Here is a 22,339-nt window from a genome sequence, read left to right as displayed (position 1 = left end):
TGGAGACATGACGAGAAACTTTTATCACACAGCAAGTGGTTAAGATCTGATATGCACTGCCTGAGAGTGTGGTGAAGGCAGCTTTAGTGGGGTATTCAAAAGGAAATTGGATTATTGTTTGAAAAGGAAGAAAGTGCAGGGTTACAGAGAGAAGGCAAGGCAGTAGCGCTAAGCGACTTGCTCATTTGGAGAGCCGGGCAGACACAATGGACCAAATGGTCTCCTTCTGAGCTGCAACAATTCTTTGATTCTGTGAATACTGAGCATGCACATGTCATCATTATGACATTGCAAATAAATGTGGTTTTCAAACTTGCCCATCATGTAAAGCCTAAGGAAGTACAGCATTCCCAAGGTTACTTTGACCTGAAACTAAGCATGATCTCAGTGAACCACTTCATGCTAACCCCTTCCCTTCTTATCTAACCTCCTGCAGGATCTGCAAAGATGGAACTGTAGGGCAGAAGATGTACAATCTCCTTTTTCTTCATTCTGCAGCCAAAGCCTAGGTAAATGTAGGAGGGAAAGGTCCTTGCATGGAAGCCATAACATTAACTGTCATGGCTGATGTTGTTTTCGACTGTAAATAAATCTCAAAAGTAATGTTTAATAAATGGATGAGAATTGCTCCATGAAACCTTGTATATAGTATCAATTAAAACACTACTGAGATTCGCATGAAGTGGCCATGGAGCGGGTGGAATGCCCCCTGGGTTTCCTTACAGCAAGATGGTAGCAAATTATGATGTAATTGGTCATCCATATTTTGTCACTGGTTTGTCTTGGGGTCTTTGTTCTATGTGAAATAAACCATTGTTAAGCTGCTCTGCACAAAAGACATAGTGCAGCTTCTAAACAGCAAGAACAATGTTCTAGCTCTGGTTTTGGTGATGAAGGATATAGCAATAGAGAAACAGTTTCCTTACCCACATGAAACTGGGAAGTGACCTGAGATTGAATTCTCAGCACTGGAGTAATGCCAGTCGAACACTGACTGGCGTGTTTAGCAAAGCCAAACGGAATGTAATGATTCCTTAGGATTGTTTTGTTTATCCAGTTTACTTGTGATAATGTAGGAACCACACTGCAGCAGATGCTTAAGGGTGTATTTTGTAATCCCCAAGGCATGCTTAGATGAATTGTGAGCTTCAGCCATTGTGAACTGCTCTGCAATGTACATTAAGGCGCCTGGAACGCATTAATGCACCAATGCATACTCAATTATAATGGATTTAGATATATGTGGATCGGTCCTGACCCCATACCACCAAAGCTAAGCTGGAATACATGGGTTATTAAATTTCAATTGTGCCTGAGGCCCTTGTGTACTAATACTCTTGTTTATTTTTGACTGTTTGACTTCCCTTCCAAGTGACCATATCATCAACATAAGATGGGCGATGGGTATCACCATGCAACACAAAGAGAATAGTTTTTCTTTCTTTTGTTTGCTCTTCCTGCAAGGGAGAAAAATGCTACTTTCTTCGGCCCCATCATCCAATAACAAAATTTAGGCTACGGGAAAACTTAGAAAAGGAAACTTAATCCTGAACAGACTGCACTAATCGACAGCATGATTAATAATCTGTCTGCTTAACCCAAGCAACTACTGTAGAAAGATTAGATTTTGGAGATAAATCTCTACAGCAGGGGTGGAGGGGGTTGGGGGGAGTGCGTCTCCAGATTGCTCATCATAACTTCAGTGGAAGATTTGTAGACAGCTGAAGAAATGGTATAAACCATTCATGTAGTTTCTCAAGGGTTTCTGCAAAGCATCCAAAATAATGGTGGCTAATCGGGAGAAGACCCATGGAAGTTCACCCACTTTGCCCCAAACCTGATTGACGACAAGAAGTCTGATGAAAGGATCCATTAGCTGGGGAAACTGAATTGGCAGGTGTAGGGACTTTTTACACCTTGTGACTAAGAGGTGATGAGCAACATCATGACAATGTTTCCATGTGCACACTCCCCACACTGGTTGCCCACAGCCTATCAAGCCAGACTGCACTCCTCACGTGTGGAGCTTGCAAAACGAAGAATTATTTTGAGAGGACTAGAATATAAAAGCAGGGATGTGACGCTGAGGCTTTATAAGGCTCTGTTCAGACCACATTTAGAATATCGTGGGCAATTTTGGGCCCCATATCTCAGGAAGGATGTGCTGGCCCTGGAGAGGGTCCAGAGGAGCTTCACGAGAATGATCCCAGGAATGAAAGGCCTAACATATGAGGACGTTTGAGGACTCGATGGAGTTTAGAAGGATGAGGGGGGATCTGATTGAAACTTACAGAATACTGAAAGGCCTGGAAAGAGTGGACATGGGGAAGATGTTTCCATTAGTAGGAGAGACTAGGACCCGAGGGCATAGCCTCAGAGTAAAGGGAAGGCCATTTAGAACAGATATGAGGAGAAACTTCTTTAGCCAGAGAGTGGTGAACCTATGGAATTCATTGCCACAGAAGACTGTGGAGGCCAGGTCATTGAGTGTATTTAAGACCAAGATAGATAGGTTCTTGATTGATGAGGGGATCAAAGGTTACGGGGAAAAGGCGGGAGAATGGGGTTGAGATATTTATCAGCCATGATTGAATGGCAGAGCAGACTTGATGGGCCAAATGGCCTAATTGCTGCTCCTATGTCTTATGGTCTAATGATATATCTTCCACATGATACACAGTGGAAGTTCGAGTGCCAATGAAATGAGAGCCGAAAATGATTCCTCAGAGGTATGTTTATTGTGTTTCTGAGATTTCTTACCTCCTCGTCATCATCGATATATTGCCCATAATGTTGTTCCATCATTTCCCTCTGCCGTCTCTCCTGTTCTAGGGTTTGACGAATCAGCTGAGCCACTTCACTGGTTTCTCCAGGTTTCTCCCGTCCAATCAAAAACCTAAAATCAACGCCATTTCCAGTAAGTATTTTTATTTGCTATTCTTTCACCAATATTACAGAGCTGACTTTTAGTAGGCATTTTTGTTTTCCATTAAATGAGTTTCATATGATTAACTCATCTTAAAAAGACAAATGGACCAAAGAAAGGTTTAGCACAAACACAAAACCAAAATAATGCAGATGCTAGAAATCTGCAAAAAAATCAGAAAACGCTGGAAATGCTTAGCAGGTCAAGCAGCATTAGTGGAAAGAAAAACACAGTTAATGTTTCAGGTACATGACTTTTCATCAGGTGACATTGATGAAAGGTCATTGACCAGAAACACAAACCCTGGCCTGAATTTTTCAATTGTTGGGTGCGCGCGATTGACAGGCCTGGGGAGGCAGCTGGGAAATGGACCCCCGAATGCAATCGGCCCCTGACTGCGATTTCACGATGGCTGGCCAATTAACTACATCCCATGAACATATAAATAAAAGAAAAAAATTAGATACCTTTTGGAAGTCCAAATAAACAACATCTTCTACTAAAATGATGAAAAAATATCCTCCTCCAAGATATTTGATTTAAATTTTCTCTCAAGGCTTTAAATTTAGCCTTTTAAAGTTATAAAAGTGCTTCCCGGTCTGTGACACAATTGAGTCCTGGATCATGTTATGCTCGATCATTCTAAGTGATCAGCAGTGCCAGGATATCCATTTCTTGTACATTGCTCGAATCATCAGCAAGTGTCTGATCAAGGTCATAACTTCCTTAATGCATGGAGTCATGCAACAGTAGTGAATTATATTTGCTACCTCTAAATCTAAATGCTTGAGTTTGACCAATTTATATTGGGTTGATTGAAAAGGATAGCTTTACTGTTTTCACATACCCTTCTAATCTCTTGCAGCCAAATGGTCCTCATTCTTATAATGACATGGACTGTAACATCTCCCTAATGTTAGCTTGAATTTTCAAACGTTGCAGATTTCTGTCAGGAGTAGTGCTTGCTATGAAGTATCACCTATCAAGGGGCAGCATTGCTGTTTTGACACCAAGTGACCAGCTATTCATTTACACCCTTAATTTTATAAGAAAACTTTTCTCCTTTCCTAAACATTGAATATAAACAATGTTCCTTCAATTTTCTGCACAATTACTTCATCAGACACAGACAAGTCACTGGCAGAGGTTGAACAGGTTGAATTTCCGTGACTCAGCCTAAGCCACAGCCCCTGAAGTGCGGTCTGTGCTCTCATCCTTCCACATGTGCGACCTGTCCTGCATGACTGCCTAATGCTTGGCTCCTTTTGGCCTAGCTAACAATTCCAAATGGCAAAAGGATTTAAATCTATTCTGGCTAAAACACATTCTTGCAGATATTGCTTTGACATAACAAGTATCTCAAATCTTAATGGCTGTTCTAATACCTCAAGCCTGAAAATGACAGTGAGTTATTTATAGCGGGTTAATGGTTAATGCAATTCTATGAAATGACCTTTCTAGTTAAACATTAAAATTTAGCAACATTAAAACTGCATTAAAAGTAATTTCACGCAGACACATTTCAATATTAAATGTGCTAATTCCTGAGTTATATTTGTTTTGACTGTGCCAACAACAACAATCTCACTGTTTTCTTTAGAAGCTACAAGCATCTCTTGTCCACCTCTTCTTGGCTTCCACACAGCATGATGGTGGTTTAACACTTGATGACCAATGCCATGCTTGCCATTCTACAGTATCTTGACCCCCATTCTCCCCAACATTGGTTTGGGAAAATTTAGCAGTTCTTAGCTGAACCACCTTGCAACAACATGGCATTCCTCCTTGGGAAGAGAGGCAAACTGTTAGAACATAAATTACTTGGCATTCAGTCTGAGGCCTGCCAGCTGACCGGGAGAAACACTGACTGGAGTCTGTATCTCACACCCTTCCACCTGCTCTGGCAGCAGGAAGTGGCAGTGCACTAATGATCATCTCCATCGGGGCAGAAATGAAGAGGAAAACATACCAATCTAAAAGCACAAAATACACACAACTAGACATTTCTTAAGAGGGAGTGTGTGCAGTGAGCAACACTTCCTTCATTCAATCAATACCACTAAGCAAACTAAGCAAAATGTACAGGGAATGAACTCATGGTTCAGCAGATGCTTTGCCTTAAGCAAACACTTCAGTAACAGAGCAGCCATTATCTAGTCATATTTTTTCTGCTTACTTTATTGCGTCATTTTATAAATATTGGGGTTATACAGACAGACTGCTCCACAGTTTTGTTACTATCAGAATTTGCTTTCGCAAAAACATTGGATTTTTTAATAAAAATCAGGCACAGTAGAACTAGGAGTAGATGCAAGAAAGTCTTGTGTAAATATTACAAGGGTCTGTTCCCAGCTGCTGAAAATAGATTTTACAGTCTGTCCAAGGAACAAGTGACTCATTTGCAGAAATACCTGTAGATCTGGGCAACAAAGCATATTAGAAAAATGCAAAGCGATGTTTGAAGTAGGAAGTGATAATGATACGTGATGTAATAGGATAATACAATATGATGCAGGAATATAACTGGAAATTTCAAATTTCCTTCAAAAGCAAAGTTACTGGTCTCACCCAAGATCGTAATATTGTCCTATTTAGGCAAAGTCTGATCCTTAACGAGAAAGATACATTTTTTACTGGGAAAGATTTTAAACTATGATGTTCTCAGCAGCCAAAGTACATTCGCTATTTGGTTAGATTATTGATGGATTGAGATTCCAGGAAATTATCAGCCATAAAATTGACCAATTTTGCAAGGCTTTGTCTCACATCCCAATGATGTTCGATCCCCATATTCGGGCAGTTAATACTCAGGCCTCCTCAGCGGCAGCCTAATACAAGCATTAGGCACCTTGCATATGCTTCAGGATCTCTCTCGTCAATTGGTCAGTGCTGTGTGGAGCAGGTGACCCAAATTGGGCCCAACAAAATCGGTGAGCTGCCTCTGACAGCGAAAGAGATGCCGCTGCTCAGCTCAAATATGCTGATGAAGCCTGAGGCCCAATTTTGGACGAGGCTGAGGGCTGATAGTTTCTGGCGTACTCCTGGTGCACTGGCCATTACAGGCTGAAAACCCACAACCCCAGCTTGGTCTGTCCTACACATGGCTCTAGTCCACATTACATGGTTGACTCTGAATGCCCTCTAAAGTGGCCTAGGAAGTCACACAGTTGTCTCACAAAAATTGACTTCTGGTCTCCTCTTTCACAACTGACTATAAGAGGTTCAACATTGTGGAGCGAGAATTGGAGCTGTCCTGGGACAGTCTAATTCTATGATTGCCAATAGTCCTGGGGATCGGTAGCTCTGGGGAACGGTCTTGGAGGTTGAAAAAAATGTACTGGGGTGGGTTCTAGAATTTGATAGAATGGAGAGGTGCACCATCTACAAGTTGCACTGCGGCAAATCACCAAGGCTCCTTTGTGAGCACTTTCCAAGACTGCGACCTTTACCACCTAGTAGGACAAGGGCAGCAGATGCATGGGGAACAACACCACCTGCAAGTTCCTGTCCCAGTCACACATTGTCGCTGGGTCCAAATCCTGGAGCTCCCTCCCTAACAGCACCTGTTGGTGTACCTACACCACATGGACTGCAGCGGTTCAAGAAAGCAGCTCACCACCACCTTCTCAAGGGCAATTAGGGATGGGCAATAAATGCTGGTCTAGCCAGTGATGCCCACATCCCATAAGCGAACTTAAAAAAAGCAAATAAGGTAAATAGAGCTTGGCAGCATGGGCATGAGGATGTCAGGGCCCAGAGGCAGAGAGGTGTCACTTAACCTAATGTTTGATCTTTGGGCAAGGGTTAAAGAAAAATTATTCAAACGTGGTCCAGCCATTAATATCTGCTGGGCCTCTATGTCCTTGAATTGCCATGCTCAGCACTTAACATGCTGTCTGCTTATCCGGAATGTTTGCATGCTGCTTGGAATCCCCACTTCTGACTAAATCTTGACCCTAACCCTGCACTGGCTCATCACCTGAGCATTCCACTCCCCCCAACAAACAGTTTTGCTAAATGCAAACCTAGCTATGAGAGTTTCCCCTTATATATTGACCTTTACTCCAAACCTGGCCTCCACTGTCCGCGAATCCTACCTGAACTGATTTTAATAGGGCTGCACCTTGGCTGCCTTTCTGTTTGCAATATCTGGGGCCAACAGAGACATCACTGCCAGTAAGCAGACAGAAAAACATCAGCGGAATGGGAGACTTTACTCTGCCCCTCTAGAAGTAACAAAGCAAGCGCTCGTGGAACTCACCCACTGATATCCCCACCAGTTCCACAGGCTCCAATTTTAGCCTTACTGTTCTGAACAGGGCAGAAGAACAACTAGCAGAATACAGTACAATCTTTCTTTCAATTTACAGCTTAGGCTCCAATCAAGTCACATTATACTGTGGCCCCCAGCAGGGAAGCAGTTATGGTTTTCCTAGCAGGAAGAGGTTTTGAGGTCAAAAGGTCCATTAAGGATAGTCCTTTTTTTTCCATTATCCTCATTGGGCCAAAAGGTGCAACACCTCCTCCCTCCTCCCTGGCTCACCCCTGGATCTCTTTACCCGAGGGCCTGGCACTGTTCCTTTGGCTCCTGCCAGCAACCTCCTGCCACCTGTTGTGTGGTAACTCTGTCTGTCAGTGAGCTGCCCTTTCCCATCAGTTTTAGGGTGAGAAACTGGCTGGGAGCCTACAGGTGAGGCCTGCCAGTTACAATCTCCCAGACCTCACTCTACCTAAGGCAGCCATCCTTAGGCCCAATCATAGAATTCACAATCCAAGTTAAAATCAGGGTTTACGTGTCATCATGTCATGATGATAATGTCTTGAATTTCCTGATTACATGGTAGTAGCTGCATATTCACTATGGAGCGAAGATACTCTGCTTCTTTTAAGGCTACAACCTGGGAGTGAGTACAGAAAACAACCAACCATTCAAGAAGATGAACTGAAACTTCTTGGCACCTGTTCTCTGGAGCCACAGGCGTGTTTGCCTCCACATTCATTTAACAACTTCCCATCAATTATTTACAATCCCTATTTTTAGCCACGACAATGCTAAGATTGAACCACTACAAACGCTTTATTCAGATATGACGGGCTTTAATAATAAATAAGTGGAAAGGTAGCTACTCGATGGATACAGTGTTTATTTGAGTGACATTTTTATTCTTCTCCAGGAAATATAATCACAATCTGCAGATGAATGATTTATTTGTACAAATTAGTGCAGAGCAATAAAAGATGTTTCACTATACCTAGTTGCAACTGGAAACTTCTTAAAATTTTATTTTAAATGTGCATTACATGAAATAAAGCTCTTCACATGCATGAATGGAATTAATTAATGTAAGTATACTCCTCTGACATATTATGGTTGAGAATTGGATTAAGTTGGTTGATTAGGAAAAACATCCTCTTGGTTTTCCTTGCTCTTGACTCTGCCAAGCCAGACAGAATTGTGGACAAAAGTCTTTGAACAAGAAAAGTATGTTCACAGTTATATCAGTCGTATTAGGCTGGATGTAAAGATTCCAGCGATAACTGCACAACATTGCGCTTTCAGCAAGGAAGACAACATGCTCAGAGACAGCATGAATTGGAGATAGGGCTAGTAACCCTGACTGTCTGTCCAGGTGTGGTTCCCCTCTACAACTGTGATATTCTGGAATTACATCTCTGTTTCTTGTCCATTTACTGCTCACAATTTGAACATTATTGTTCAATAACTGATTGGGTAGATAGAGAGAAACTGGTTGGGGAATCTAGGACGAGGAGACAGCACTTAAAATGCAGGGCCTGCTCTTTCAGAAGTGAAGTTAGTCAACTTTCTACATGATAGATATTTGAACTCTCCCCCACAAACATTGATGCTAAGTCAATTGTTAATTTTAAAATCTGAGATTGATAGATTTTTCTTAACCAAAGATATTAAGGGATATGCGGCAAAGACAGGTGTATGGATTTATGTCACAGATCAGCTATGATCTCACTGAATGATGGGGCAGGCTTGACAGGCTAAATAGCCTACACCTGTTCCAATGTCCCATCTCTATTTAAGCCCTCTTTCTTTGTGCACTATTCCATAGCTGGCATCACAGGCAGATGACTTTCTCTTATCTCCCTAGCTAAGCTGTTCCATCAGCAGTCATCAGGAACTGTGTCAGCACACCTCAGTCATACTTTCAATTAAGGTAGAGACCTGAGTGAAATATGCCAGTACAATGCAATTTTTTATTTTTTACAGAGGGAATGCACATTATGCTTGCCTGTGTGCCCGACAACTTAAAACTAGTATTAATGTAGAAATGGTAAAGCACAAATATAGATTATAGGAGCAGTATAATAACTCCTGTATTAAGTCTGTGATTTTAACACATACTAAATTATTGCTTTCAAGGGATAGGACAGGCTTTTTAAACAGCCTATGAGAATGGAATGGGTGGGCATGTGGCAAGGAAATTTAATGCAGAGAAATGTGAAATGATTCATTTTTGCAGGAAGAATGGGGCAAGACAGTATAAAGTAAAAGGTACAATTCTAAAGGGGGTGCAGGAGCAGACTGGCCTTGAGATATCTGTGCACAAATCATTGAAGGCAGCAGGGCAGATTGAGAAAGCAATTAATAAAGCATATTGGCTTCTTGGCTTTATAATGGAGGCATAGAGTACAAAAGGAAGGAATTCTGGTGATCCTTTATCAAACACATGTTTGGCCTCAACTGGGGTATTCTGTCCAATTCTGAGCACCACACTTTAGGAAAAGTATGAAGATGTCAGAAAGAGTGCAAAAGAGATTCGCAAGAATGGTTGCAGGGATAAGGTATTTCAGTTGCATGGATAGATTAGAGAAGTTGAGGCTGTTCTCACTAGAGAAGAGAGGATTAACAAAGATTTGACAGAAGTGTTCAAAATCATGAGGGTTCTGGACAGGGTAGGTAGGGAAAAACTGTTCCCTTTGGAGGGGAGGTTGAGAACCAGAGGACACCGATATAAGGTGATTGACAAAAAAAGCTGGGGCCCTGAGGAAAAACTTTATGGTTAGCATCAGGAACGCACTGCCTGAGACTGCCGTGGGGGCAGGTTTATCAAAATTTTCACAACAGGTTTGGATAATCATCTGAAAAGAAAAAAGAATGCAGAGTCACAGGCAGATAGCAGGGGAGTAGGACTAGTGAGTTGCTCTCACAAAGAGCCCGCATGGGCATGGAGGACTGAATGGCCTCCTTCTGTACTGTAACTGTTCTATGATTATTCTAAACAGGCTCATTTGCAATAAGTGAATCCATTTCAGGCAGTCTTTTTTTAAAAATAACATTCTGCAAGAAGCAAACTTTGCTGCACCGAGATGCTGAAAATCTGCCAACTGTATGGGTGAGTTATCATTGTTGTTTTTCACATTATGGTGTGCTAAAGTATAGCCTTGGCACAGTTGATGACTATCTACGTTTTGACAGTTTGACAATCTGTTGTCTCTATACTTTGGCACCTCCTAAAGTTATGCAAAGTGGTTAAAACATATGTGCATGATCAATCTACAGAAAACTAGCAAATCAAAAGATTTAAAAAGTAGGACAAAATGAATGTTCTCATGTAAATTTTACAAAGCGTATTATTCCATAACTCGTCTTTCTGTGTAATATCTGTCATGTAATGGATTTTTATTTGGATTGAGGTGCACATTTAGAAGTGTAAGCCAATTAAAGAAAACCAATCATTTCTCCAGTGACTGCAAGCTTTAGTATAAAGCCAGTATTAAGTTTAAATAAGAAAACATGGCTGTGCAAGAATTTTCATAAGTAAGTCACTACACTGGCAACAATGGCAGACATTTTCACTGCATGCCACACTATATGGGCAGAATTTTGGCCTCATCAGGCGGGCACGGGAACGGTCGTAAAGCCGACTGCTGCCTGCGATCAGGCCCTGACGTGGATTTCACGCTGGCAGGTCAATTAACGGCCAGCCAGCGAGAAACGCGTGCTGCAGCGCTCAGCGCTTCCGGGGTGGGGGCAGGGGCAGAGTGAGCGCGGAGGTGCGCGCAATAAATGCTCCCGACTGCACTGAGCTGCCTCAGGGAGCTGAAGATTTTTAACATGTTAAAATGAGCAGGGACATACTAAATATGAGTGTTGAGAATTTTCATATTATTTTTTAATCACTGGTCAAAACCCCATCCCGCCCGTAGATGAATTTTCGCCAAAAATGCAAAGGCCGCTTGGCCTTTTTGCCTGCCCGCCAACCGGACAGTTGGATGGGCAGCGGAAAATTCAAGCCAATTGGTTCTTTAAGGGCCGACTCCCGCGAGTGCCCGCTGACCAAAATATCGCGCGAGTGCACGATGACATCAGGAAGCTCGCCCAACGTCGTCGCGCATCATTTTGCGCTCGTTCGGGTCAGGCGCACGCCAGCCCAACGAGGGTAAGATTCTGCCCTATGAATGCCCTATTTTGGATAATGACATTGTGATAAGCTGTCTCTTCACTCTTCCCTTCCCACGTCTCACACAGGATATCAGCAGCTCTTTTAATGTTCTGAATACCTTACCAAGGAGTGGGCATGTAGTACCCGTGACTGGTGATAAAATCCCTAAGGCGGTCATGTATTCACAATTTAAACTTAGACAGCACCTGCAAGGAAGGCCAAGATTACAGTTCAAGGGATTATCGGAGGCGAGCCACAGGAAATGTGGCATGCCCACAACAGATTGGGAGAAAAATGCACAAGACGGCACTACCTGGGGAGCAATCTCAATTAATGGCATTGTTATCTTCCAATAGCAAAGAATACAGTCAGCAAAGGGCAAAAGGCAAGCTAGAAAGACTGGGCAGTCTCAACAAAATCAGGCAATTCATCCTTGCCTGCACTGTGGAAAGCTATGCAAGTCTGCAATCTGGCTCCATAGCCATGCTACAATGCACAACAGGTGACTCTACGCCCACAAGAAATGGCCATCTTCCATCACAAAGGGAAACCGACAACTTTACCAAGGAAGCAGATGCTGCTCAGGTCATGATGAAACAGGAGGGAACTCAGACACTTGAGGGTTTAAAATTGATAAGGAGGAGGTATTAGATACAAAAACAGAATTACCTGGAAAAACTCAGCAGGTCTGGCAGCATCGGCGGGGAAGAAAAGAGTTGATGTTTCGAGTCCTCATGACCCTTCAACAGAACTGAGTGAATATTAGGAGAGGGGTGAAACATAAGCTGATTTAAGGTGGGGGGGTTGGGTGGGGGAAGAGAAGTGGAGGGGGGTGTGGTTGTAGGGACAAGCAAGCAGTGATAGGAGCAGATAATCGAAAGATGTCACAGACAAAGGAACAAAGAGGTGTTGAAGGTGGTGATATCATCTAAACGAATGTGCTAATTAAGAATGGATGACAAGGCAGTCAAGGTACAGCTCTAGTGGGGGTGGGGTGGAAAGACTAGCAGGGCATACAAGATTTAAAAATAATGGAAATAGGTGGGAAAAGAAAAATCTATATAAATTATTGGAAAAAACAAAAGGAAGGGGGAAGAAACAGAAAGGGGGTGGGGATGGAGGAGGGAGTTCAAGATCTAAAGTTGTTGAATTCAATATTCAGTCCAGAAGGCTGTAAAGTGCCTAGTCGGAAGATGAGGTGCTGTTCCTCCAGTTTGTGTTGGGCTACACTGGAACAATGCAGCAAGCCAAGGACAGACATGTGGGCAAGAGAGCAGGGTGGAGTGTTAAAATGGCAAGCGACAGGGAGGTTTGGGTCTTTCTTGCGGACAGACCGCAGGTGTTCTGCAAAGCGGTCGCCCAGTTTACGTTTGGTCTCTCCAATGTAGAGGAGACCGCATTGGGAGCAACGAATGCAGTAGACTAAGTTGGGGGAAATGCAAGTGAAATGCTGCTTCACTTGAAAGGAGTGCTTGGGCCCTTGGACGGTGAGGAGAGACGAAGTGAAGGGGCAGGTGTTGCATCTTTTGCATGGTGCCATAGGTGGGGGTTGAGGAGTAGGGGGTAATGGAGGAGTAGACCAGGGTGGTCCCGGAGGGAACATTCCCTACGGAATGCCGCCGGGGCGGGGGGCACCTACGGCACCTCCCCATGCAAACGTGTAATGCTGTTGATGTGGTGTGCATGGACTTCCAAAAGGCAATTACTAAAGTGCTGCAAAATAGACCTGTGAGGAAAATTGGAGCTCATGAAATAAAAGGGACAGTAGCAACATAGATACAAAATGGGATGAACGACCAGAAGAGAATAGTGGTGAAATATTGCTTTTCAGATTAGAGGAAAGCTTATAGTAGAGTTCCCCAGGAGTCGGTGGACTCCAACTCTTCCTGATATATATTAATGACCTAGACCTTAGTGTACAGGGCACAACTGCCAAGTTTTTGGATGACACGAAACTCGAAAGTGTTGTGAACTGTAGGGAGGATAATGTAGAACTTCAAAAGGGCAAAGCTGGACTGATAGAACGGCTGGACAAATGGTAGATGAAATTTAATGTAGAGAAGTGTGAAGTGATTCATCTTGGCTGGAAGATGATATAAAAAGGGTACAATCCTAAAGGGGGTGCAGAAGCAGAGGCCGCTGGGTGTATATGTGCACAAATCACTGAAGATGGCAGGAAAGGTTGAGAGAGTGGTTCATAAAGCATACAGAATTCTGGGATTTATAAACAGGGGCAAAGAGTAAAACAGCAAGGTAGTTATATTAAACCTCAATCAAACACTGGTTCAGCCTCAACTGTAGTATTGTGTCCACACTTCAGGAAGGATATGAAGGCATTAGAGAGGGTACAAAAAAGATTCACGCAAATGGTTCTAGGGATGAAGAACTTTAGTTACGTCGATAGATTGGAGAAGCTGGGACTGTTCTCCTTAGAGAAGAGAAGATTGAGAGATTTGATAGAGGTATTCAAAATCATGAGAAGTCTGGAGAAAGTAGATGGGGAGAAACTGTTCCCATTGGTGGAAGGATCGAGAACCAGGGGGCACTGATATAAGTTAATTGGCAAAAGAAACAATAGTGACATCAGGAAACACTTTCTTATGCAGCAGATGATTTGGATATGGAATGCACCGCCTGACAGTGTGGTGGAGACAGGTTCAATTGAGACATTCAAAAGGGAATTGGATCATTATCTGAAAAGGAATAATGTGCAAGGATATGGGGAACAGGCAGGGGAATGGCACTAGGTGAATTGGTCCTGCAAAGGACCAGCACCGACACGATGGGCCAAATGGCCTCCTTCCAAGCTATAACCATTCTATGATTCTACAATAATATATGAGCTGCAGCATTTGAACGTTAAACTGCCACCTTTTCTCATTTTAAAAATGCAGTTTTAAATGGAAATATATATTTTATCATTATTCCTACCTTTATATTGTGCACTTATTACAAAAAACATGGCTTCAATCAATTAGGGAACACTGGAGTGAATATGTACGTTGCATTTAAAATTATGAAGCTTAATATCAAATCTTTTCTGGAATAATGAACAGTCATGTTTCCAGTTTTATTCATAATTTCTGGTGGAACACGTAAACAATACATTGATTCTGAAGTCACTGATTTATGTGCTATGCGTAGCTGACTACATATAATGGGTGGAATTTAATGCCCTCCCCCCAGGCGAGTTGGAGGTGTGGGGTGCATGTAATTGGGTGAGAGAATGCCAGTTGGGGATCCCAACACCTTTCCAACCTCTCACCCAATTAAATCACTTAAGGGCCTCATCCCGCAACCAATAGTATTCAACGAGTGCTGGGCAGGGGAGGGGGAGTCGCTATGGGGCAGGGAACCCAAAAGGCAAATCGTGTTGCATGCAGGCTCCCGGGTGGGTGCAGAGGGTGGGGGGTTGGTGTGGTGGGTAGGCTCCTTCATTCAAGGGCCCTCAGTGCCTGATCAAGGGACCTGGCATTGGGCAGGAGAGTCTGCTGAGTGCCAACCCCTGCCTTTGTTGCCAACCCCTCTCCCACCCTCACATAATCCCCTCATCCCGTGACCCCCCAACTTGTCCTCAGTCACCTGTAGCCTGAATGCCTCTGTGATCCAAGGCCTCTTCCTGGGTCCACTGCTGGCAGTTGCCCATACATTCCCTGATTTTGCCTGCAATGGATAGCTGTAGCTTCTGATTGGCTGGCAGCCCTCAGGGGTTCAGGATTTCAACCAGAGGGGTTCTTACTCCTGGGGAAGGCTTGCTGCTGTTCAGCAGTTAATTTGGCGAGCCTTCCCCAAAGAAGGCAATGCGAAGCCCCTGCCAGCTCTCCAGCCGATGGGCGAAACCCCTATCGCCTCGACTAAATACCGCCCAACATGTGAAATCAGCATTATGCCATCTGTAATCAAGCCCATGGGCGATAGAAATATAATGGTTTCTTCAGGATGTAGCTCATGAGGCAGGGCCTCAGCCCTCCCTCAGAAACTGCCCAGCCTTGACCCATTTCCCTGGGTCAGAGGATATCCCATAGGCAGGACAGGCTCCCAGTGGGATAAGCAGCATAAAGCAGGAAATCTGCTGGCGCTAAGAGGGAAATGTCCACAGTTCTGCAGCAGGTGTTTGAGGGACCACAAAGGATTGGAATTACGGCCCAACTAAAAGCCTTGGTTGAGAACAAGGCCTTCAGCAGATAGGTGTTGGTGAGAAGAAAGCAGAGAAACGGGGCAGCTAAAGGTCCTTTTCCTCCACTGTTGAGGATGTGGGGGACACAAGACAGAGCCAGGGAGTGGTGGTGGTAGGTAGAGCAGACATCAGGTAAATCTTCTGGGGACCTGGGCCTCTCCCCCTCACCACGTCAGGATCCTGACGAGGACTCGGATTGTTGGGACAATGAGTCAGCGGCGAACCTGAGTTTTTCCCCATGTTCTGCCATGATTCCAGCCAGAGGTGTGAGGCTGTAATCAGGGCTGTCCAAGCATACTTCAGGCCCAGCCTCTCAATGGTTCCAATCTAAAATCTCATGGATGTGTTAAATCCCTCTACGGCCTCACTGACTCCTGTCTCTGTAACTCCCTTCAGCCCGACAGAACTCTTTGCTCTTCCAGCCTTAGCCTCTTCTGCATCACCCCTCCCTTTGTCTTACTAATGTTGACCTAGCCTTTTGCTTCAGAGGCTCTTCTCTGAAACTGCCTAACCCCAACCCATTTCCCTAAGTCACGGGGCATCGCAAATGGCTGGGCGGGCTCCAAATGGGGCAACCACCATAAAGGGGGGGGGACCTGATATTTCCTCCTTATACCTCTCCGCCTCCCCTTTCCTACTTTAAAATTCATCTCTGCTAAAATCTAATCACGTCCCTCTTAAAGCTTGATTTGGCTCAGCATCCATTTTGTTCTGATTACACACATTTACACAGCACCTTTATCAGAGGAAATGCCATTGCTGCTGTTGCTATTGTAGCAAGTCCTGTCCCTGAACTGAGTTTAGCGAATGTGAATAGATACATAATTCTACTTTGGGTAATTATTAGAAGTGGATCATTACTAAGTTACTACACTTTAATTAACTATAATTAAAAATACAAATTATTTGCTGTCAATAAAGTCAGTTCCTGGGCAATATGCCATTTTGTCATGAACTGTTTTTTGTTTTTTTCGGAAATGCAACTTTTCATCCAAAACTGTTTTCAGTGTAAAGCATTCTTGGGCTTGAACTGCTTTGCTATTAACTGCACCACTGGTCCTATGGGCTTTCCTGTGCATTGCTATAATAAGCAATGGAACAATGTGAGGTTTTGGGATCAAGGGCAAAGCTAGACTGTTTTCTAAGTCATCAAGATTTCCAACAATGCATTATAATTCAGGGCAATCTGATGAATGAGCTGCACATTCACATGTGTTAATGTCTCACTGGTCGATCCTCCGGGCATTGCATAGACCAAGGGCACTTTCAGGACAGGAGTTGGGGAGGTAGGAAGGAGAGGAGAGGGAGGTGAGATTTACAGCACAGAATAGAGAACAAGAGAGGAGTCAGAGATGGTGGTGAGAAGAGGGGAGGAGGAGAGACAAGGGAGGAGGGGAGTGAGAGGAGGGGTGTATTGAGGAGTGAGAGGAGGACAGGGGTGAGAAGAAAGATGAGGAGACGGTATGGGAGGGAAGGGAGAATAGGAAAGGAGCAGATGAGACTAGGGGAGAGAGAAAGATAGGTGAGAGGAGGTGAGGTGGGGAGAAAAGCTAAAGAGAGGACAGCAGAAGGGCGGGGTGAAAGGAGGGGAGGAGAGAGAGGAGGAGCCAGGAAGACAAGGAAAGAGGAAGAAGGGGAACGAAGAGACTGGAGGATAGGAGATATGGGAGAGGAAAGGGGAGGAAGGAAGAACTGGGTTAAAGAAAAAAAGAACAGGGAAGTGTTGGGAAACTATTGGAGGACAGGAAACTGGAAAGAGAAGGGCGACTGAAGAGAGCAGAGTGGGAGGAGGAAAGTGGGCAGCGTGAGGGGATGAGGTATGAGGAAGAGGCAAAGGGCAGGGAGCCGAAAATAGTTAGCAGGAGCAGCTGCAGCCTATTTTTCCCTCGGACCTTGCACTCCTGCCTGTCAGTCCACCATTGCCCTTGCCTATTAGCCCGATGGCCCTGACTGCTGAAGCTGAGATGGTGCAATCTGAGGTGGGGCCATCATAGCTAACAGCCTCTCAAAGGCATCCCCAGAAGGACAGCTGAATTGCCCTCTTCAAATTCTCAGCAGCCATCCACCTCTAGGGTTGCAGAGAAGAACTACTTCATACAACAGCACTTACAGATAATCACTAAGGGAGGACAGTTTAATATCTGTAAGTGCTGTTTGTTCTCTCATGTGTGTACATTGTTTCTTTTTGATATCAGAGTGATTATGGAACTTTGGTACTGGTGAAATTGGTGGTCGTTTTTTTACTGTATTCTTCATGGGGAAGAGGTTCAAATGAGAGCAGATGATGGACTACCTCATGTATGGCGACTCATGAAAGGTGCATCAAATGGAGTCGAAAGAGGGAGAAAGCGCTCTTCAATTAAATGGTGCCAAGTGTCCCTTCCTGGTGCAGGCTCTCTATCTAGAAGCCTCTGGTGCTCCCCAGCTCCCCTCCGCTTCCTTTGGGCTTGTGGCTCCTGAGCTTCAGCATGTGACACAATCGGTATCTCATTTTCATCAGAGGCAGCAAATCACCACAAAAACTGGACATCTTCTTGGCAAGTAATGCACGGCACCTCCTGGCTGGTAATAGCACCAAAACCTCTGCTTCAAGACCCCAGTGGTCTGCTCAATGATATTAGTGTTGTCCGAGTGGCCTCTCATTATATGAATGGGCAGTTGGTGCATGGGGTTTCTCAAGGGAGTCATGTGCTGTGGCATCAGATGGTACCTTCTGTCACCTAGTAGCCAGCCAAGCATACGGCGTTGGAGCTCAAAGGTTGGATGGCTGACTGTCTTATTTTGAATTCACTGTAGCAGCTCCTTGGATAGCAGGTATTCACTTGCATGTTGCGCTGCCAGTGGTCACAGACAAACTGTATACCGAGGGATTGGAATCCCTTCCTGTTAACTCCTGAGTTTAAAATGAGAGGCTCACAGAGCCACATGTGTAGTCAATGGCTCTCTGGATCCATGGGAAACCCTGCAATCCTACTGAATCTGAGTGTAATCTAACTTAGCTGTTCTCTGACAATGAGAAATTGTCATTTCTCAGAGCTGCAGCAACCTCCCCTATGCAGGATTGCTCAGAGAATTGTGAGATGTGATTTATATTACCTGTGGTAGTCTGGAATGTTACAGTAACATAAAAATTAAATGTTACTATGACCTTTACTGTTGCAGGCAATGCAGCCTCGGACATTCTGCAGGATCTGAGTCTTCATTCCATAAGGCCACAGAACTCTCTAACAACCTCCATGGTAAAGTGCAGCCTCCTCATGTACTGGTCTAGGATACTGTAAATGTAGGACTGGTGTTCCTAGATACAAAAAAATTACCACGTTTACAGGATTGTGATACTTATCATTGCGCTGCATCCTAGACTTTCATCCAATGTGACTCTATAGGCTGAATTTTAGTTCCAGGGTCTTGATCCTGATGCTGGGCTGCAGGTCGGAAACTTGAAAGTTGCCTTGGCAGCACCTGGAAGAAACTTGAGAAGTCAGCCAATTAACAGGCTGCCTTTGGGACTCCTGCCTAATGGGAACATCCGGGTCTCTGGGTGGCTGGCAGCCCACCAGGAGAGTTTGGCACTGCCGCTGTAGATGGGAGACCTAGAGGGCACCTCAGTTGGCTTGATGGCTAGCATGTGGTTCAGAGTAATGCCAACAACGTGGAGTTTGATTCCTGTTCCAGCTGAGGTAGGCTTAGGGCCTGCTTCCTTGCCCTGTCCTGTCGTAAAATCACAGCATAATCTGTGGTTCGACAACCCTCAAATAATGGAGGATGCTACCTAGAGAAGAAGAATCCATTGATGATTTGGCTGAACATTTTACAAGACCCGGGTGAGAAGTGCCTCCTGCTGAGAATCCTCCTAGAGCTTTCTCTCTCTCTCCTCATGTAGCTGGTGCTGCTCTGCCTGGCCTCATCCCTTCCTCCAATTCCTCCTCCAAATCAAAGGGACTGCTAGCAAGATGCTCTGGATCACGCATTTCCTTTTTCCCAATGATTCCCATATGGTGCCCAATACAGTAGCACAGCACTCACTCTCTTTAGGTGAAGTCCTGAAAGGATCTCACGGAAAAAATATTGTGTCTTGCAAAAATGTCCCAGAAAGTCTTCCAATGTGTCTCAACCGCCCTCTTCAAACACAGTTTGGTCAGTCAATCTCCACATCAAGTGAACATTGAAAGCTGAGCACGGCTTTAAGTCGTGTTCAAAATCCTCAGCAAAGACTTGTTTACTCAGGATCAGTTGGTTGCTGTTAGAAGAGGCTGTTAAGTGAAGTGCTGCCCATTATAATGATGTGCAGCCTCTTTAATGGGTGCAAATAGGCAACATAGATGGCACTCAATCCTAAACGATTCTCCAGGTAGCTGTTTCTAGTGCAAACTTCCACTTCTTTACTAATATGGTGTCTCGCGCTGAACACAGGCTAAATTGGCATTGTAGCTTAAAACCCCATCTTGACCATCTTGGAGGCTCAACAGCACACAAAGTCTTTGGTGAAAATCACCCCCTTAATCCCTATGTTAATCTGTTCAAACTATATGCTGCTATAATTATAAATATGATGCAAATCTCTATTTATAGGTTCCTCCCTATCTCAGAACTCTCCTGACTGGATCGTTTCCATCAAAATTTAGCCAAGATATTGCTATATTAATATGTGTCAGCATCAGTGTAACCAAAGGAGCTAACATAACATTGCACATCATCACACTCAGCGATGCTGCTACTTACACTTGTCAACTAGTGCAGGTCCAACTGTTTGAATCTATTTGGACTATTTCCCAGCTATGTTAGACTGGCTACGCACACCAGATGTCCTGGCTTCCTGTGGATGAGTAGCTGCCAAAGGTGAAGTGAAACAACAACTATGTATATTGATATAGCACCTTCAATGTGGTCAGTAGTTTAATAGGGTTGAGGGAGCAAGAGGAGGGTCTGATGAACAACATGAGCTTCGAGAAGGCACAAGGGGAGATAGGAGAGGCATGAGGAAGTGATGCAAGTTCAAGGCTAATGCAGGGGGGAGCTTCAGAGGAAGTTTGGTGGAAAGGTTAACTGATCTTAAAAATAAGAGGCATTGAAAGGAGTGCCAGGTGAGAAGACCAGTATATGAGGAGCTGAGACTGAATGACTCTGGACAAGCAGCAACAAATATGTGAGAATGCCTACATGGCTGTTCACTCAAAAATGCAGTTACATTCAGTGGCTGAAGCAACGGAAGAACTTAATGAGCAAGTCAAAAGGTTTAATATCACCTGAAGCTGAGGAAATTAAGTAGTCAGCAAGAACTCATTGGGATTTTACTGAAATGCCAACTATGAAATGGAAGTTAACTTTGCACAAGGGTATGAATTGTCACAAAAACAGAAAATGCTGGAAAAACTCAGCAGGTCTGACATCATCTGTGGAGAGAAAGACCGAGTTAAGGTTTCGAGTCCATATGACTCTTCTTCAGAGCTAAAGAGAAGTAAAAATGTGATGAAAATTATACTGTTTAAGGGGGGTGGAGCTGGATAGAAGGCCAGTGATAGGTGGAGGCAAAGGAGAGATATCATGAACATAAGGACAAAAGGGTGTTAATGGTAGTGGCACTGGCTAAAGTAGATGCTGATGGTGGCATTAAGGATAAAAAATAGAATTTGATAATAGCCGGACAAGGAGTAAACACTCTGGAAAGAACAACGTGAACACATGAACAACAAAGAACATGCTGTTCTTTCCAGAGTGCTTACCCTTGTCCCGCATTGATCACATTCTGTTTTCTATCCTTAATGCCACCATCTGCACCTCTTTTAGCCAGTATCACCACCATTAACAGCCCTTTGTCCTTTTGTTCATGACATCTCTCCTTTGCCTCCACCTATCACTGGCCTTCTATCCAGCTTCACCTGCTCCACCCTCCCTTAAACAGTATAAATTTCACCACATTTTTACTTCACTTTAGCCCACTCCCCTTAAAGTATAAATTTCATCACATTTTTACTTCTCTTTAGCTCTGAAGAAGAGTCATACAGTCTCGAAATGTTAGCTCTGTCTTTCTCTCCACAGATGCTGTCAGATCTGCTGAGTTTTTTCAGCATTTTCTGTTTTTGTTTCAGATTTCCAGCATCCGCAGTATTTTGTTTTGATCTTTGTGTGAATTGTCATTCTGAATTGGCAATAAAGAAAAACTTGGCAGAAAAATATTATGTAGGATTCTGCCCTTGGGAGAGGATTATGTGCTCATGACTTTAGATACAGCTGCATAATATTCTAAACCATTGTTAATTGTAATGTAATATAAACCTTACTTCCACTGGAGTTATATACAAAAAAAACACTAAACTGTTAATCTTTCAACTACTGACAGCAGCTGTTGCCTCTGTGATAAAGTGGTAACTACCTGAAAGTAGATACAGAATGTGTAACTTGTTGAAATATGTCAAGGGATAGAGTTTCTGTATGGGGTTCCCCAATCTTCTACTGTGACTTTAGCAATTTGTGCAGTTTCTGTGGGGCTTCTGTTCAAGTTACACCAAGAGATCAGAAGAACCTCTGTAAAAATTCCAGGTGGCTTATTTTTAAGATCTAGTTGCTCCAGGATTTCTTCCCAGAGTGTGAACAATGTTACCTGACAGTGCCTTTTGTGTTTCGAAGGACCGAGGCTGCGAAGCTCTGGGTCACACCAACCAGGCTGATTCCATCAACCTCCACAATTAGGTCATTCACTTGGATTCTGGAGAAAGAGAAAGGAGGAAAATCAGCATTTATTGGATAGAAATAACTTTGTTCTACCTCTACAGCAGCTGGTCCAAATCCAGCGTGGTCATAATGATTGAAGTCTACAAG

At 43.8% G+C, this 22,339-nt stretch overlaps 1 protein-coding gene across 1 annotated transcript in view; it reads right to left on the bottom strand.

The window, feature by feature from the left end:
* LOC121294072 (neurabin-2-like) overlaps window positions 1–22,339 on the bottom strand; it is a 215,898-nt gene that overhangs the window by 55,522 nt on the left and 138,037 nt on the right. The window contains exons 4-5 of the mRNA XM_041173189.1: window positions 22,122–22,226; window positions 2,761–2,896 (exon numbers count right to left, since the gene is read on the bottom strand). Of these exons, the coding sequence (XP_041029123.1) occupies window positions 2,761–2,896; window positions 22,122–22,226 (241 nt within the window). The remainder of the gene's footprint in view (window positions 1–2,760; window positions 2,897–22,121; window positions 22,227–22,339) is intronic.

Source organism: Carcharodon carcharias, chromosome 23, assembly GCF_017639515.1.
Source record: "Carcharodon carcharias isolate sCarCar2 chromosome 23, sCarCar2.pri, whole genome shotgun sequence".
NCBI classification, from domain to species: domain Eukaryota; kingdom Metazoa; phylum Chordata; class Chondrichthyes; order Lamniformes; family Lamnidae; genus Carcharodon; species Carcharodon carcharias.
Note: the sequence above shows the minus strand (reverse complement) of the source record. Positions and strands in the feature narration are given on the sequence as shown.